Genomic DNA, 17,985 nt, shown 5'->3' with positions numbered 1-17,985 from the left:
TAACTACTGTGTATTTGCTTCCACTACCCAAATTCCAGGAGTTCATTTCTAATCCAACTCATACAACCATTGAAGGTTTATACCTTGGTCACTGAACTACTGCTGGTTGAGTTTTGACAAACAGACTGCCTGCCAGGATAAGTTTTTTCTAATGCAGTAATGTAAATCATAGAAGACATTTATTGCTGAGGCACAGAGAATCTAAAGGGATACCATAATAACAGCAGAGTTAATGGTGTATAATCCCAGCATTGATTTCCAAAGTTAGACCCAGAGTTAAACATGAAGAGTGAGATTCTCTACCTTTATGTGAACTGGTGTAGGCTACAAGCAGCTGTTCTGATTTATGCCAGCTGATGGCTCAGCCCAAGGTATTGCAGACCACAAAGAAATTGATGCATAGGTAAACAAGAAAGTAAAGTGCCAGAAAGAGGTAACTGTGGGGAGATTGCAATAAAGTGCTGCTGATTTGTGATCTGTCTGTGCTGTAGAGGTATTTTCAATGTAAGCCCAAATAACTAGGCTCTAAGTAGTGGCACCCTCCTGAGCTGGAGGGCAGAGCTGAAGTAGTACAAACAAACACTTTTCCATCCAGAGCTGCCAAGGAAGAACTGTAGTGTTACTGCTGCCCTTGTTCTTGTGCTGGGTCTGGCTGGGATGGAGTTGACTTTCCTCACAGCAGCCCATGTAGTGTTGTGGTCTGCACTTGTAGCTAGAACAGCGTTAATATGACATCAATGTTTTGTCTGTTGTTGAGCAATGCTGGCACAGCATCAGGACTCCCTCCAACCTCCCCAAAGATAATAGGCTGGGGGTGGGCAAGACGTGGGGAGGGAACATCACCAGGGCAGCTGTCCTTAAATTGACCAAAGGGATATTCCATATGTCACACTCAGCAAAAAAAAAAAGCTGTGAAAGGGGAAGGAGAAGGAAGGGCTCTCGTTATGAAAAAATCTGTCCTCCCAAACAACCTCTATGCGTATTGAGGCCCTGCTTCCCAGGACATAGCCAAACATCACTCACTGATGGGAAGCAGAGAATAATTTTCTCTCTCTTTGCTCACCTGTGGCCTTTGCTTGTTTCTTCTCTTTCTTTTCCCTTTAATTAAATTATCCTTATCTCAACCTGTGAGTCTTTACAGTTCTGGTGGAGTTTAGCTGTCCATCTGGGTGAAACCATCCCAGTTCCTCTGGTTACAACAAATGATTAAAGGAGTAAAGGGACCTCAAGCTGCATTAATAGTACACTGCTGTTATTATGACTTTGTTTTGTTTTGACCAATGTAAATACTTGTTTCCAAGTTACTCTTCGTTTATAAAAAATTCTTTTTCTTATTCACACTTGCAAGGAATATGAAGTCATGGAGGAACAGAAAATAGCTCTAAGAGGAAGGTAGTCAGATTGCTTAAATATGTTTCCTGAGTATGCCAAATTGGTAGGTGAAACTGCATCCCTAATAAATTGAAAAAAGTTTTCTGCTGTCTGGCATCCTGCTGTAGTAGGAGCCAGCTTACATAGATTTTAGAAAGGTTTCACAAGCCCCAGAACCAGAAGGTAAGTGCTGCAGTTTGACATTCTTCCTGCTCTTTTATCCAGGTTGTGGGCTGATCTTTGACACCAGCAAAGCACCAGCAGCAGCAAGCACTGCAGTGACCAGCACTGCATTTCCAGCTCCTTTGAGGAACTCCCCCTGTGAGGCAAGTCCTAATGTTTTATTTTCTTTTGCATATCAAGCTTTTACAAAGCATTTTAGTGTGTCTAACTCTGGTTTTCTGTTAGGGGATTCCATTGTTTCCCCTAGCAGAATGGGTCTCCCCAGGCACCCAGAACTCATTCAAAGAGTGGACATTTAGTTAAAGCAGCAAGAATTTAATGGTACCCATATATCAGCTCAAGCTGGGTGCCTCCAAGGAGGAACCCTGCTCAAAATTTTCCCTGGGTTCTTATACCTGTAGAATCTCTGTTTCAGCCCCTATAGTCCAGTCAGTTCTTCATAACGCATATACGTTGTGTTCCTTCAGATTGGTGGTTCTTTGTTGCAGGGCAGCATGGCTTCTGTTATCTCCCAGGACTGGATGGCTTCTGTTATCTCTCAAGGCAGGGTGGCTTCTATTATCGGGGCGGGCTCTGATCTGGTGCCATCCTTGGTCAGCACATCCCCCACTTCCCCATCGGTGTCACCCAGGCCCCCCCACAATGCCTCTCACTGTTGCTCAATCACCATTACATACCCGGTTCAGGTGTTGTAGAGCTCATGCTGTGGCCTAAAGCTTCACTAAATTTACTCTACTAATGTGAAACAATAGCTATCTGAATTCCTTACATACCAGCAGCTTGTTTCCCTTTCATTTTCAAATATAGGCACTGATCTATAGACCAGCAGACATTTTCACAAATGGTTTATCTATGAAATATACTTAATTAATACCACTAGGTGCAAGGAAAAGATGTGGTTATCTGCTTGAAATTCTACAAAATGTTCTCTGAAAAGCTTGGCATGTGTTGTCCTGATTGTATGATCTCAGATGATGTATTAGCAATCTTCATAATTAGGTGTATGTGCTAAGGGTAGGGCAGCCAGCATTGTATTAATGCAAAGAGGAAGAAGCTTACCACGTGAACAAACATTGCATTTGCAAGATCCAAGAAAGAATTGGCTTCAGGACTACCCCAGAGCCACTCAGAAAATACAATGCATTCAAGCTGGGATTCAAGCTGGCAGGTCTTCAAGAAGCTTGCACCTCAGACCTCCCAGTCCTTACATAAGCCTTATTCTTAGGAGTGCTCAAGTTAGTAGCTGCAGAGATTAATTCATATAGAATGGAAACAGGTTCTTAGTCAAGAAGAAGAATTATTTACAGTCATTAGACATCAACTTAAACAAGTATATCAAGGCTTGCCAGATAACCCTGCTGTTGTGGTTTAGCGCTGGCAGGCAGCTAAGCAGCACAGAGCTGTTCACTCACTCACTCTCCCCGGGTGGGATGAGGAGAGAATCAGAAAGATAAAAGTGTGAGAACTCGTGGGCTGAGATAGTTTATTAGGTAAAGTAAAGGCCACACACACAAGCAAAGCAGAACAAGGAATTGATCCACGGCTTCCCATCAGCAGGCAGGTGTTCAGCCACTTCCAGGGAGGCAGGGCATCATGCATAACGGTTTCTTGAGAAGACCAACTCCATCACTCCAAACACCCACCCCACCTTCCTCCTCCTTTACCCCAGCTTTTATTGCTGAGCATGACACCATAAGGGATGGAATGTCCCTTTGGTCAGTCTGGGTCAGCTGTCCTGGCTGTGTCCCCCCTTCCAACTTGATTTTGAGTCACAGCTAGTGACTTAGAGCATTTCACCTTGAATGCTCACTCTGACATATCACAGAAGCTTCTGGATCCTGGAGCAGGGTTGTTTGGGAAAATTGATCCTAACAAGGTAGTTTTTTGTTTGTTGGTCAAGTACTAAACAGACAAAAGGATCAGACCCTCCCTGTTCCACTGATCTTAAAATGCAGAGAGGACAAAAATGGATACATTAGAAAGTCCTCTGGAATGAAAATACATAGAAGGAGAGAGTATTTCTTTGGCTTAAAGTTTGGTTTGGTTCACTTCTGTTGTGTATCTCATTTCATACAGTTAAGCACAACTGTTTTTGCTCTCTTGATATATCCATGTCCTCCTTCTTTAGGAAATACATTCTACTTTGTTTTATCTCCCTTCGTTGACAAAGACATATGCAGGTTCTGAACATTTTAAGACTTTGTTCTGACCAACAAGAGTTAAGTGTTTTTCATAATCCACCTGACACAGGAAGCAAAGTGAATGATTTCCCAATATGTGTATATTTTTTCCTTGTGTTTACAACAGTGCAAATAATTAAACTTGCCATCAGGGGAGAAGCTGCCATGTATTTCATCTGCTAACATGCCATCCCACCTCTGTCACTCCCCTTGGCACTTAAAAGGCATCCAGACACATCCAGCATTGCAGCTGTCGGTATAAAGAGCAAAGGAGTTTGGCAAGGGTTTTGTCTCTTGCATTTTCATATAGTGTAAAAGCTTCTCCTCTCAATGAGCCCCTTGTGGTTTCAAATTCTATTTTACTGGAACAATCTGTCTGTGAGCAGAATAATTTAATTCCACCTTTCAGTGTAACACAAGAGGAGAAAGGAGATATTCCCCCCTACGCACTTATTCCAACAATAGATGCCAACCGACTTCTGTATAGTGAAATTATGGTCAGAAAAGAGGCTGTGAAAATACCATAATCCTGTCCTGTATTTTTTTCACCCTCAATCAATTCCTGACTGAACCGGCTCAAGGTCAGGCACTAAAAGATTATTTTTCTTCTATGTGTCACTGCTGACAGCTCCACCTGGCATGTCACAACCAGGACAGGTTCTCTGGCAACTGAAACTCCATTGACAAAGCTCACTCATAACTCACATGGTAAAGGGATCTCATCAAGTGTGTACAAATGAGATACATTTATTCTTCCACAGTCAGAGCAAGCCATAAACTTGCTCCCTCTTGTATTTGATCCAGTTTACTCACTCCTTTAAATATCTGCCTGCTGTCCTTGCAAATTCACTTACCATAGTGGTTAGTTCTGAGAGCTTGTTTCAGTACGACAGATAGATTCACCTCAGATTCACATTCTGCACCAATATACACAAATGATGGAGGCTGTACTCAGGCCAGTCATTTCACATCTCTCCCCCTCCTTGTATCTTATGCCTACGCCATTATCATCATGGCCAGTTCAGCTGAACTCCTGGGGGTGTGGTTGAATGTGCTGCCCCAGCTACACAGTTCACTCACCTCGCTTAGGTGCATAGAGCTTACCTGCCCTGGGCATATGTCCTTATGCGGCAAGTGTGAGAACAACAACGAGGCCAACAGACATCCACAGTTTGCTGATTTTGATTCCCCTCCTTCCTTGCTACACAGAAGCTCTGGGGCACTACTAGCCCCACTGTTTCCTGAAGCTACTATCTTTTCCCTCAACTGTTAATTTGCCTGTACTGTATCCACCTATGTTAGACAATTACATCCACCATAGCAAATGTTGACACCCTGCTTTTTAGCCTGAATTGTACATAGAAATTAATTCAACCTCAGCATAAGCAACGTTCCCTGCTGCAGTAGTGTTTACTGTGCTGAGGGGGGATCTCTCATCTGGCCAAACATCCATAGAACCAGGACTCAATGCTGATAAGGAAACAGCCAAGCAAAACTGTCCATGGTGGGTGCCAGCCACAAAGAGTTTGCTAATGCTTCAGGCTCATTTTTCTCTCTCAGCCCGACTGTTTAATCTCCCACTGTGATAGTTAGACTGGCAACAGAGAAGACTGAGCAGTTTGAGAAAATGATTGCTAACACCCTGGAGACACTAGGGTGGACTGATCTGAATGCCTTCCCTGCTGAGGTTCTGGATGGCTGTTTACAGCAGTGGTGGTGCAAGCACTTGGAGACTCCAGAGCCTGGATGATCTTTAACATAGGTATTGCCTCTGAGTACAGGACAGGCACATCCCTTAATCTTTGTATTATACCATGATGTGCACTCCCCATCTTGAGCTCAGTCACCAGGAACATGCTGGGCTGCTTGTAAGCCGTGCTCCTCAAGCATTTCCCATGGCCTGCATGATGCTTCTCTAACTCACAAAGGGAAAAATCCAGCCTGACTATTCTGTACTGCCCTACATGCATCAAAAGATGAGAACAGAGTAAAAATGCATGCAGGAGATAGAGTAACAAAGACAGTCTGTACTTTCCCACACGTTTGGAATTGCCTTGCACTTTGTATATTGCTTGGTATTGGACTTTGCTCCTGTTTTTTTTTGAGCAGCTTTATGTTTTCATTTCTTTGTTCTTCAGTGCTGTTGGCAGGTCAGAGCTGTTAGTCTGTGATGCTGCTCTTTCTTCTTGATTCAGTTCGTTTTTCTTTTTGTTGTTTTATTAAATCTTGGCTAGAGTATCCTGGCTTCAAAGAATTTATCTTGTTCGCAGACCAGACAGTCTTCATTATCTTTTTCATGCTGCACATTCAGTAGAGTCCATTGCCTGTTGACCCAATAACTGTGTTTAATGCCCAGTTCATACAGAAGAGGGAAACTGGCAGTTCTAGTAAATCCTGGGGGAATGCAGGAAGTGGTACACATAGTCCGTGAAGAGATGCTCCATTACCCTGAAGTTGCCAGAAAGGGGAGACACAACAAAAAGCCCAGAAAAAACAGTAAGGAACCAGACTGTGTCACAGTAATCAAAACTGACAATCTTTTTATCCCACATGTAAAAGTTCATCAGAAAAAATAGCACTTGTAATTGAGCACAGGAAGGCACATAAACTGCAAAGAATTAATCCAAATAGTGACTTTATTTAAAGGCAGAATTTATAAAGACTAAACAATAAAAAATATTGTTATTCTCCCATTTTCTTCATGGTGTCATTTCCCTCCTCTGAGTGGGAATCAGAGAATCACAGAATCCCTGTGATAGTAAAAGAACTTTGTGCATTTGGCCATTTTTAAAATAATGAAATGTTTTTCTGATGCAATTTTGACATTTCAACTAGCTATTTCATGAAAGCCACCATTATATTATGTTAAAAAGTACCAAGCTGAGCCAGACTTTTTTTTAACCTGAAATAACTTTTTGAACTTAAACATAGTCTCTCTAGAAAATGAACATAATATGTTGATGTAAAAGAGTGTAATAGAAGTTTGCCCTCTCAGTCAGGTTATGAAAGATGGATTTCATGCTCTGTGGTTAATAATTCAGTTTTCTTTTTCATGCAAAAGTGATGTATTTTTTAAGCATGTAAATGAATAATAGAAATCATTCCTTGAGTGCATTCTGAGCCCCATGATGGCACCTGCAAAGTGTGTCTCTTTTTCTCTCTGTTCCTTGAGTTTTATGTAACTTAGAAGGGTACATGTTAATAACATTGACTCATAACATTTGTGAGCATGAAAAAATGCAATATAGATATGCCTCTAGCACAGCCTTTCATGTGCTTTATTTTGCAAAATGTTGTTATCATTCTTTTTATTTTAAAGTGCTGGTTTTAAATATATGTGCAGCTTAGTCACTGTTTCTGTTCTTACAGAAACTGTTTCTTGCTTCTTTTGACACCTTGCTTCTGTATCATTGGATGATCTATAATATCTGAAATTTCTTGAAGGCTTGAGCACTCCACAGTACTTTGGAAGCAAAATTACAACATTTTTCTCTTTCTTTCTCTTTTCATGTTGTCTTCATTTTTGTTTGTTTGTTTGTTTCCAGAAATTAAGGTGCTTTTATTCAGTTCTTGATTTTATAAAAGTAAACATGAATAATAAATGAGAATAAATAGCATGGGAATTTCTTCTTCTAAAGTTATAAGCTTGTCTATCCTGCATAGATATTTTAAAACTACATAATCAGATCAGTTTAATTACCATTTTATCATTTACATAAGGTTTTTGCTTGCATATTTAAGTTATAAGCAAAAGCAGAAGGCTCGGCAGACTACAAGAGACTGATCATGCACAGTTATTAATCTTGAGAAGAAAACAAGAGCAAGAAGTTTTGGTCATCTTTCTTGAGCCAAAATCATTCAGCAGTTCAGATAGATGACTCTGCTTGTATTGTGTACAAGCATTTCTCCTTGCTAGTAAGAAAAACAGTGTTGCCAATGTGATAAACTTCATGCCTCAAACACACTTCATATTCATGTACAAATCTTACTGAGACCTGGCAAAAGTTTGTCTAACCTTTGTCTAACTGTATGTAAACTGTATTCCAACTTGCAGCTTCAGTTCCTATTTATGAGGTGTTTTTCCAAGCTTCCCTTCCCTTCCCTTCCCTTCCCTTCCCTTCCCTTCCCTTCCCTTCCCTTCCCTTCCCTTCCCTTCCCTTCCCTTCCCTTCCCTTCCCTTCCCTTCCCTTCCCTTCCCTTCCCTTCCCTTCCCTTCCCTTCCCTTCCCTTCCCTTCCCTTCCCTTCCCTTCCCTTCCCTTCCCTTCCCTTCCCTTCCCTTCCCTTCCCTTCCCTTCCCTTCCCTTCCCTTCCCTTCCCTTCCCTTCCCTTCCCTTCCCTTCCCTTCCCTTCCCGTAGTTGCAGAGAGCAATAAGGTCTCCCCTGAGCCTCCTCTTCTCCAGACTAAACAGCCCCAGTTCCTTCAGCCGCTCCTCACAGGACTTGTGTTCCAGACCATTCACCACATCTGTCCCTCCTTTCCCTTGAAAGATAGCGGCTTTTCTCTGTCTTAGAAATAATTTACCCTGGGCCCTCTTCTAAACATGTTTATCTCTTTCCCTTTTCTTTGGTTATTTTTGCTATAGGAAATCATTTAGCTTTTTCTGCCAGGTAAGACCCGAAATATTTCTAACTAAAGTAGACTCACAGGTGTAAGCAGGCCCAAACCTAACCCAGAAGGTTCTTGGTATTTTCCTTCTTTTGAGCATACAAAAATAAAATGAAAGTCTTGCTCATTTCTCACATGGTCTTGAAATTATGCAGCTTATACCCTCATTGTTTTTCCTGACCTCTCTGTTAAACCTGAAAAACCCTGTTGATACTGATGAGGATTAATGTTCTTTCTTGGATGAACTGAGTCTCTTGATTGTCCGTTCAGATATTCCACAAACTCAGAGGCTAAGGGGCTTCTCAGGAAGGCATCTTTATAGACCATATTTGCAGTACAGGGCAATGTGCCCCAAGTTTTGCTACAATATGCTTGTCTTAACTGTGAGTTCTCTCTCCATTTAATTTTGCCCAAATCAGTTTATAGTGTTTCATTTACTTAGTCAGAGTGTTTGCATATGAACAGCTAATCATCAGTTATGGTGGGTTCTAAAGCCAGAAAGCAAAGCACCATTGAGCCAGTGTCCACCTGTAATGGTTAATTAATTTCTCAGTGATGTTTCTAGCTTCTATTTTGCTAGTAGTTTAAGACAGAGGCAGATGTTTGATGTATAATGTTAGGGATATGCCACCAACAGCCCAGATTCAATTTTTCCAAACGCACTGTTTACAGGATTCATTGTGTATATGGTACCACCTGCCATCATTGATGCCGTATTCTGTAGAGTGAATGCCAGCCCCATTCGGAAGTCTTTACTATGGCATCCAGCTCATCATCTGCTCTGGTTCACTGCAGCAGGTGTGAAAAGACCCAGACTGCCCTGCTGTTAAGCTTAGAAGCCATAGAAATCATAGCCAGGAATGCCCATTTGGACACAGAGACAGACGATTCACTCAGAGCCAGTTCATTAGAGTCTGCATATTGCACTTTGCCAGTGAGCTGATCTCCCACATCTAATGCCAACTACTCCTTTCCTTCAAACAGCTGACATGTGTGCAAAGGCATCAATTCCAATTCATCAGTTGCTTCAGCTTTTGCTCTAGTGTTGCATTAATAGCTATCAAAGGTTTGCTCTTTTCTCACTTCTGACCATGTAGATGTTGCCTCTCACTGTCTGGCAGGTCTCCAGAGGAGACAGAAGTCTGAAAGACGCTGTGTAGTAGGACCTTCAAAGGCTTTACTTCACAAATTGTGAATTGTCAAAATGGAACAGTGAAATTGTCCCAACTTATCTGTATTAGAAATTTCACATAGGGTGTTACAGTAGAGTTGGCATTAGGGTACTAAAACTGCTTCACATGTGGACAGTCAGTAAGAGGAGTTGTTTTTCCTACTATAGGTTGAATACTTCACATGTCCACTAGCATCAGCCTGTTCATTGTCTTGTTTCCAAAGATATTAAAAAAAAAAAAAAAAAAAAAAGATTAGTCCTGATATATTTTCTCAAGGGAAAGGACTTAAGCGGTTCTGAAAGGTATTCCAGTGGTATTGAAGGGAATATAAAACGCCCATCAGGTTCTTTAATCTTGATTGTCACCTGATATTAAGGCCACGTGTGCACTAACAGTTAAGAATATCCATGCAAATATCCTGAAGTCTGTGGGCATCAGCCTCCTATACCACAAAACCTCGTCAACAGCCTCTTTCACCAGTGTTGGTTCTGGTGAACTTGTGGGTATGAACTCAGCCCTTCCCTAGCTGTATCACAAAGTGACTCTGGCCATTCCATGACCAAGGAGGAAAAAGAATCAAAGAGTAGATTTATAAATTTTTTACTAAAGTTTAGTCATGATCATGAGACCCCTCCTCTTCCATTAGAGGAATGAGAAGGAGAGAGCCCCCCATTAAAAATTGCAATAGCTTATGTATAATTTGCAACAAAATTCTATGCAAACACATCCAGTCATATCATTATATCAGTCCTGACTCTGAAAATCATCTTCCCTCACTTCCATACACAGCGGAGTTCACATGCAGGACAAGTGCAAGACCTTGCTCTTCTCTGGAGTTGAAATTTTCTTGAAACAGAGTTTTGGTGTTTTGTCACATAATCAGTCTTAACTTGTGTAATTGCCTTAACTTGAAACTCTTAGGCATGTAAGGAGAGAGTAATCTCTGTAGTGTGGATAATAGAGGTATTAACTCGTCCCTGTAAAATTACAGTATGTATGTGAAAGCAAAACCAGGGATGTTTTGGATTCAACTTTAACAAAAAGAAAGGCCACTAGTTCCAATAGTAAATAACATATACTAAGTATTACAGGTTTCTACTTCAGTGGTGAAACTGAAGTTTTCTAAAAGGATTACATGGACATAAGGGAGAGAGAATTGACTTCTTGGTGATTAGAAAACGAAGAAATTAAAGAAGAGTTGGGAATTTTGTTAACTTTTGAGTAATGTTTGTGATGTTTAATCTCTTGTGTTCTCTTTCTTCTAGCTACGAATGTCATGGCTCATCCATGGTGTCTTGCTGGGAAATATATCCTTGGTGCTGGTTGAGAACAAGACAGGGAAGGAGCAGAGCAGGACATTATGGCATTCAGCTAACAGCAAAGGTTTGGGAATATGGCAGTGGTTGATCTTACCTCTCCCAGATATACTGGATAGGTATGAGTCTCTCCTCATCATTCTCCTTCTCGATGATAAGTCACTTCATCACTAGCTAGTAGGCAATGAAAATGGCCAACATCACTCCCAAAAATAGTTTCCTCAGGGAGAAGAACTGCTTTGTCCCTGGGAGGTATATTCTGTTACAGCCAGGGAATGAAACTGAGTAGTTAGACCAAAGCACAGAATTTTAAAACTCCTGAATGGTGGTTGTTCTGAAATTGGGTGTTCTACGACAAAGAGCTTAAACTTATGTGTCTTCATTTCATCGACTGGAAATACTTATTGTCCTCACATATTATTTAAGTAGCTTGTTTTGATCCTCTTATGTGATTTGTTAGAGTTGATGTGAACTCCATAGTTCATATTTTTTTCTGGATATCAAAGGCCTCAGTGTCGAATACCTTTAGATCTGAGGATGAAAGAGATGGGAAGAAGAACCTGCTGCAAAATCAAGACAAGGATGCTTCTGAATACCTTTGTGTTAGCTGTAACAGGAGGATAAGCTTAATGAAGGGGTGTCAGTTATGACTGTAGTCTGGCTTTAAGCATAAAAGTTTTATCTGGTAACATATGCTTAATCTGGTAGCATATGCTTATTTACAGAGTGTTGTTTTAGCTGTTTCTTACAAGTCAGCTTTAAAGGAATAATCTGTTTCTTGTTTACTTTTTGTGTGTACTCTGGCCTAGGATCTTTACAGAGAAGACACAAACATACTTCACCTCCTGCTGCCTGGTCTTTAGGCAATAAGACGCATCTACATTCTGTGTCATGAGCACGGGTGTCCTTTGTCTTTTGGGGAATATGCGCCCTAGAAATAATGGATTTCATTAAGGGATAGTTTCCCTCATAAGAAAATTGAACAAACATTGTATGAATATGTCTTTTATCTTGCTGGCTCTTGGGGATGCATGTAGGCTGCAAATACAACAAGGACACTGCCAACGCTTTCGTCCTGAATGTATAATTAATATGCGTGCGTCAAAGATTTAAAAAATATCTGCATTGTGCAGTCAATGCTGAAGTACCATCTGTAAAAATACCTAGTTGCTTCATTCCCTTCAGCTGTGTTTACTTTGAAGAATGGTATATTTTGCCATTATTATTTATGTGACTTATTTTCTAATGTTGCCATGGGAATGTTTTTTACCTGAATTATTCTGTACTCTTATATTATTGCTTTTCTTTAAATTCTCTCTGGTTGCACAGTCAGACAGAGAATACTTTGATCTTGGGAACCAGGCTAGTAGTGGTTCATGCGGAATCACAGGTCCGGCTGATATACAGTGCTATTATGTATAAGGTTTTGACATCCTTATTTCCCCATTACTTACAGAGAAAGACAGATGGGTTCATTCACTGAGAGAAGGGTTTGTTGGAGGTTAAAACTTAACAAAGACAATTTTGAAGTTTTAGTGTCTCTTGAGAAGTTTTTAATCCTTATATATTAACAGAAATTTCACTGTTTTGAAGATTTTTATAAAGACCGATTTAGTTGAAACCAGTCCTTCCTGTGAGACTTGAAAATACTGCAAGCATCTTTCTCACCATCTTGAAGTCTGCTTCTTAGGAAATCCAGAGTGATGTACAACTTAGGAACTCTATGGAAGTGATACACTGAAGTGGTACTGGGGAGACTACAGTATTGCATTTATGCTATTGCATTTATCTTTGGAGATAAATGACAGATAGTTTTATTGAACTGTTAGAATTATTTAATTGATGTGAATTCCATGATGGTGCTGCTGAAAGCTTGCTGTTTGTCTTTTTCTAATTGGTTCCCATGTCTGTAGCTATGAGGGTGTGCGTTAGACGGAAGGAGCAGGGTATTACAAATATTCCTAAAGGAGGAGCAGAAATCTTAAATCATCCTACAGAAGTAAAGCTCTTGAATAAAGCACACTAATGTACCAGTTCCACACAAAATTAAAGCGTCATCCAATTTGATTGGGAAGCTGAATTGAAAGCGTTATTAATAACAAGATAATATGCCCTAAGGCTGCTCAAAAGCATGCTTGTTCAAAAGCTGCTTAGCCATAATTTTTGTGTTTGGCTTATTGCCCTTCAAGGAAGGACGATTTTCAAGAAATCAGACCACTTCTATCTTTAGAAACAGACACCTCAAATGTTTAAGAAAGCTGTTGGGGGGTGGATTATATTTTGGCAGAAAAACACTCTTAGAACATTCCAGGTGATTCCATGTTATCCCTAATGGCAAGGGCTGTACAGTTTAATCTCTCCCTTACATATAGTACAACACCTCTACCTCGCCTGCCCTGCATAACCCTCCTGAACAGCCGATAGCCCTCCTGAACAGCACTCCTGTCACGGGACTCATCCCACCAAGTCTCACAAATACGAATGATATCATAGCTCTGGGAAAGGACCAAAGGCTCCAGTTTGTCCCATTTGTTCCCCACACCGCATGCATTGGTATACAAGCATTTCATGTGCTCCTGAACCCACAGTGCTCCCTGGAGTAGCATAGGTGCTCCCATTAGCCTTGCCACCCTCAGACAGTGCCACCCCTTGGCTTAACCTCAGTACTCCTAATGGTATCCCCCATCCCACATTAATCTTAGTTTAAAGCCCTCTCAATCGGTCTCAGCAGTTTATGAGCTAAGAAATGTTTCCCCCATGAAGACAGGTGGGTCCCATCAGGCCCCAGTGGACCTGTCATCTCAAAGGCTCTGCCATGATTATAAAACCCCAAATTCCTGCTGCTTTGTAGCATTAACTATGTCTGATACTGTTCTCCTTCTGAAATAGAATTATTCTGGTGATGGCTGTTCTGTTAATCTGAAAAAGTGGGTTTCGGTGATGGTGTGTGCAGTGTACCTGTGATAGATTTTGTACAAGTATATATTCTGCATGGTTGCCCTTAATAACACCTTTGAAACACAACCTTTATTACTGGCTAGTAAGTAACTTCCTACATGGCAATTCTGTCACTGTAACTGAGTTTGGTTAATATGCCTGTAGTTCTCCAAATAATTTCATTCCACCTAAATATGTCTTCTATCCCAAATAGTACGTCATTTGTGAGGTGAGCTAACAATGCATCATTTTTAACAGGGAAGTTAGTGGGGACCTGAATGTAATAAGGGTTAGTGACCTGAAACTCTCTTCCGTAAGTACCTCAATCTCAAGCAAGTTCAGCCATAATTATTTTAGCTAGGTAGAAAGAGAAATCAGTTCCATCAGAGGCAAAACATTACAAGTTATAGAATGGCATCTGTACATACAGGTACAATGTGATTGTGTCACTTCATGGGAGATTGACTACAGGGGAGATGAATATTCAATCTTGTTCAATAATCCTTGTCTTTATGATAAAAAGAAAAAAATAATTATTATGAACCTTTCCAAAATAATAGCATGAAGACAGCTGCCTGGGTCTGGATAATGGAAACCTGAACTGTCCATATGAACTAGGGATAAAATTAGGTGGAATTCAGAGTTGCTACTGAAGGGAGGGAGCTGCAGAGAATTCACATAAAATGAGCTTTCTGAGGTACTCCATTCAAGGAGAATGCTTTTTATTTCTGCCCACATAGGAAAGGACATAATACACCCAAAACCTAACATTTCTGTGTAAAATGAACACCTAAAGATAGGTGACATAAGCAAAACAGTTTGTCTTCATGGAGGCTATACCAAAATAATTACAGATGTATTTTCATACTTTTGGTTCTATATTTCCCTTTTAGATAAGCCCCAGATATTTTGGGGGCTAACAGTCTTCTGTTAGGATCAAGGAAAATGTAAGTAAGGAAAAAGAAAACCTGAACTGAACAGAAAACCCAAGATGATGTCCTTAAGCTCAAATACTGATCATCCTGAAATAAAACCCAGGATTCAAAGATCATGAGGACTGGAGAGGACTACAGTCCAGAAGGTTCACTATTGTCCTGTTTCTGTGTCAGATTTAACTTAATTGGAATACGCTTGGTCCTACCTTTCAAAGAACTGTTTATCTGTATTCTAATTTCGTGGGTTGGGCCAAAGAAACAAACCAAAGGAAAACAATTTGTTATGCTTTTGGTAGCACTTCTTATCCATGATTCTAAGGTATTTGATCAGTAGTCACCCTTGAGTGTTTTTTAAATTTAAGTAAAACTTGAATCCTTCAAACAACTGAGGTGATGTTCGCAAAGGGGAGATTTGAATTTTTATTTCTATTTTTTTGCCCACCTGGTACCACATTTCCCATCAGCCTCAAACAGTTTATTAATTTTTTAATTTTTATTTTTTATTCTTAAAAGGGGTCTTTGTATGAGTTCCATTTACAGCTCAGCTGATGCTCAGTTCTGCTGGATATAACTTGTATTTCCCAATTGGCAGACATCTAAAGAACTTTTTTTTTCTATTTGTGCTGCTGGATTCAAATAAGATAGAAGAAGAGACGGAAAAAAAGTAATTTCCACCAGTCCTCAAGTAACATTTTTTCTGATATCCAAGTCATTAAAACCCTTCATAGCAGGCATATTTTGATTCTTATGAAGAAATCTATCTTACAAACACAGAGTTATCCAGAATAACATTGCATTCCATGTGAGGATGTTGCTGGAATTTAATAAACAACAAAGCTGTGACAAGATTGCCAGCACTAATTTTACTGCTTCTATATATTTACCTCAGGAATGGTCTTTCATTGCCATCCACCAAAGCGTCTGTGTTAACAGTGAGTATGTGTATATGGTGTGGTGGATCAGTATACGTGCTGTATAGGTACTAGTTCAAGTATTGGATGCATAGTCAGCATAGCCCACTTGGAGCTGTGTGAAAATACCAGTGAGATTTTGTCACCGACAGCATTACACTAAGTCACCACAGTAGCATATGCTTTTTGATGTTTTGGTATCAGCTTTAGCAAAGTCAGTGGGAATTGGTTCGTTTATTTCAGTAAGCATAGGATCAAACAGAAGGAAGAAAAAGGAGGGGAAGGGAATGAGATCATCTGTGTGGTTTTTTTTTCCTTCTCACTGATGTGTGACATTTCCATCTTCAGTTTTGATTAAATTTCCCTTAATTAGCCCATTAAGCTAGAACCACCAAAGCTAATGATGGAAATGTTGGTTAACTGATGATCATGTTTCAGTGGAATTTGAAAGACATCATATTTCTAAATTAATAGCGGCATTAAATTGGAGAAGAGGAAAAGATGAACTATTTGTTGCAGAAACTCTGGTCTCAAGAGAAGGCTTGTACTGAACCTGCATTAATGTTTAAAACAAGAACAAAAAGAAAAGGGAAAGGGAAAGGAACAGGAAAAGGAAAAGGTAAAGGAAAAGGAAAAGGAAGAAAAAGGAAAAGAAACACAGATTAATAGGCAACCAGAGCAGCATTGGTGGTCCTGACAGTGCTTGACATTCACATGATTCTTGTCTTTTGGGGTCTTTCCTATCAGTTTTTTCATCCCTGGTGAACTTCAAGAAACTTCTTATGCGTGCTGGTCCCAGTGTTCCTGCAGTTGAAACTGGCAAGGCTCTCGCTTAAGTAAGAGTAAAAGGCAACCTATTGCATTCTTGTATGGGCAAATAGATGGCATTCTCCTCCATGACAGAAACACTGTTTTGTATCACGCTTTCGTGCTCTGAGGGGCTGACCGTTTGATAATTCATGTAAGAACAACCTTTTGTTGTCTGGAGAGGTAGGACATGACCATCAAAGGTTAACACCTTGCAGCATGAAGCTTATGTTCTGCTCAGGAAATTGCCCAGAAATATTTTCAGAAGTATTCAGTTGCCTGCAAGTACAAAAAAAGATGCACAGTAGCCTTTACAGAAGTATCCATCTCTTCTTTTTTATCCATCTCTTGCCAAGATCGGCTTTGGGGCAGACGCGTTCTGTGGTGGAGTGGAGGGATCGAGGCAGTTGGGCTTTTTTTCCGTCACTGGGGCCACTCGAGGCAGCCAAGGGAGCCGCCAGGGCCCGGCAGCCCTCGTAAGGGAGGCTGATGAGGCGCGGGCGGAGCCAGCAGCATCAGCGGCGGGCCATTTAAATCGGGCATCGCTGCCATTTTGCAGCCACTCACCAAGATCTGGCAGAAGAGCTGGCCAAGCCGCTTTCCATCATTTATCATCAGTCCTGGCTATCAGGGGAGGTCCCAGTTGACTGGCGGCCAGCAAATGTGACAGCCATCTACAAGAAGGGCCAGGGGGTAGACCCGGGAAACTATAGGCCTGTTAGTTTGACCTCAGTGCCAGGGAAGCTCATGGAGATTATTTTGAGTGTCATCACGCGGCACTTGTAGGGCAAGCAGGTGATCTGGCCCAGTCAGCATGGGTTTATGAAAGGCAGGTCCTGCTTGACGAACTCAATCTCCTATGACAAAGTGACGCGCTTAGTGGATGAGGGAAAGGCTGTGGATGTGGTCTACCTTGACTTCAGTAAGGCTTTTGACACTGTTTCCCAGAGCATTCTCCTGAAGAAACTGGCTGCTCATGGCTTGGACTGGTGTACGCTTCGTTGGGTTAAATAATGGCTGGATAGCTGAGCCCAAAGAGTCGTGGTGAATGGAGTTAAATCCAGTTGGAGGCCGGTCACTACTGGAGTCACCCAGGGCTCAGTACTAGGGCCAGTTCTCTGTGACAGGTGTGTCACTTGGTTATTCTTTTGTGAGCTTGGTTTGTTGGTGAAGTAAAAGGTAGATTTTAAAAACAGCAGGAGGCAACAAGGCTAATGTAAGAATACTGATAGCTGCCAAAAAGATGAGAAAATGTTTTAGACCAAAAGCCATACATAAAGGACTACAAGCTGTGAGAAGAAAATTCTGCTGGCATTTTGATTATTGCAGCAGTGCAGGAAACAGGATTTGTACAGCCTTTTAAAATAAATAGGAGTGCTCCACAAAAATACTTTGTTCATCAGCTTGTCATCTAAACTGAAACACCTGCAAGAATGCACATTCTAGCTAAAATCTTAAATCCAAAATCTAGAGTAGGAACCATAAGCAAGTTATGTACGTTAAAGAAACACATAAACAGCTCTAACTTAAGGTGCTGTAAAACATCAAGATACAAAACTGAACAAG

General features: G+C 40.8%; 1 protein-coding gene across 8 annotated transcripts in view; it reads left to right on the top strand.

Moving 5' to 3' along the window:
* Positions 1-17,985, top strand: part of ALK (ALK receptor tyrosine kinase) — a 305,041-nt gene that overhangs the window by 236,661 nt on the left and 50,395 nt on the right. For all 8 annotated transcript variants that reach the window (XR_010830090.1, XR_010830091.1, XR_010830089.1 and 5 more), the window contains 2 exons: positions 1,597-1,697; positions 10,779-10,948. Coding sequence is in view for 5 of the 8 variants with exons in the window: in XM_066993583.1 (XP_066849684.1) it covers positions 1,597-1,697; positions 10,779-10,948 (271 nt within the window). In the remaining 3 variants the exon portion in view is untranslated. The remainder of the gene's footprint in view (positions 1-1,596; positions 1,698-10,778; positions 10,949-17,985) is intronic.

This window comes from Anser cygnoides, chromosome 3 (assembly GCF_040182565.1).
Source record: "Anser cygnoides isolate HZ-2024a breed goose chromosome 3, Taihu_goose_T2T_genome, whole genome shotgun sequence".
Taxonomy (NCBI): domain Eukaryota; kingdom Metazoa; phylum Chordata; class Aves; order Anseriformes; family Anatidae; genus Anser; species Anser cygnoides.
Note: the sequence above shows the minus strand (reverse complement) of the source record. Positions and strands in the feature narration are given on the sequence as shown.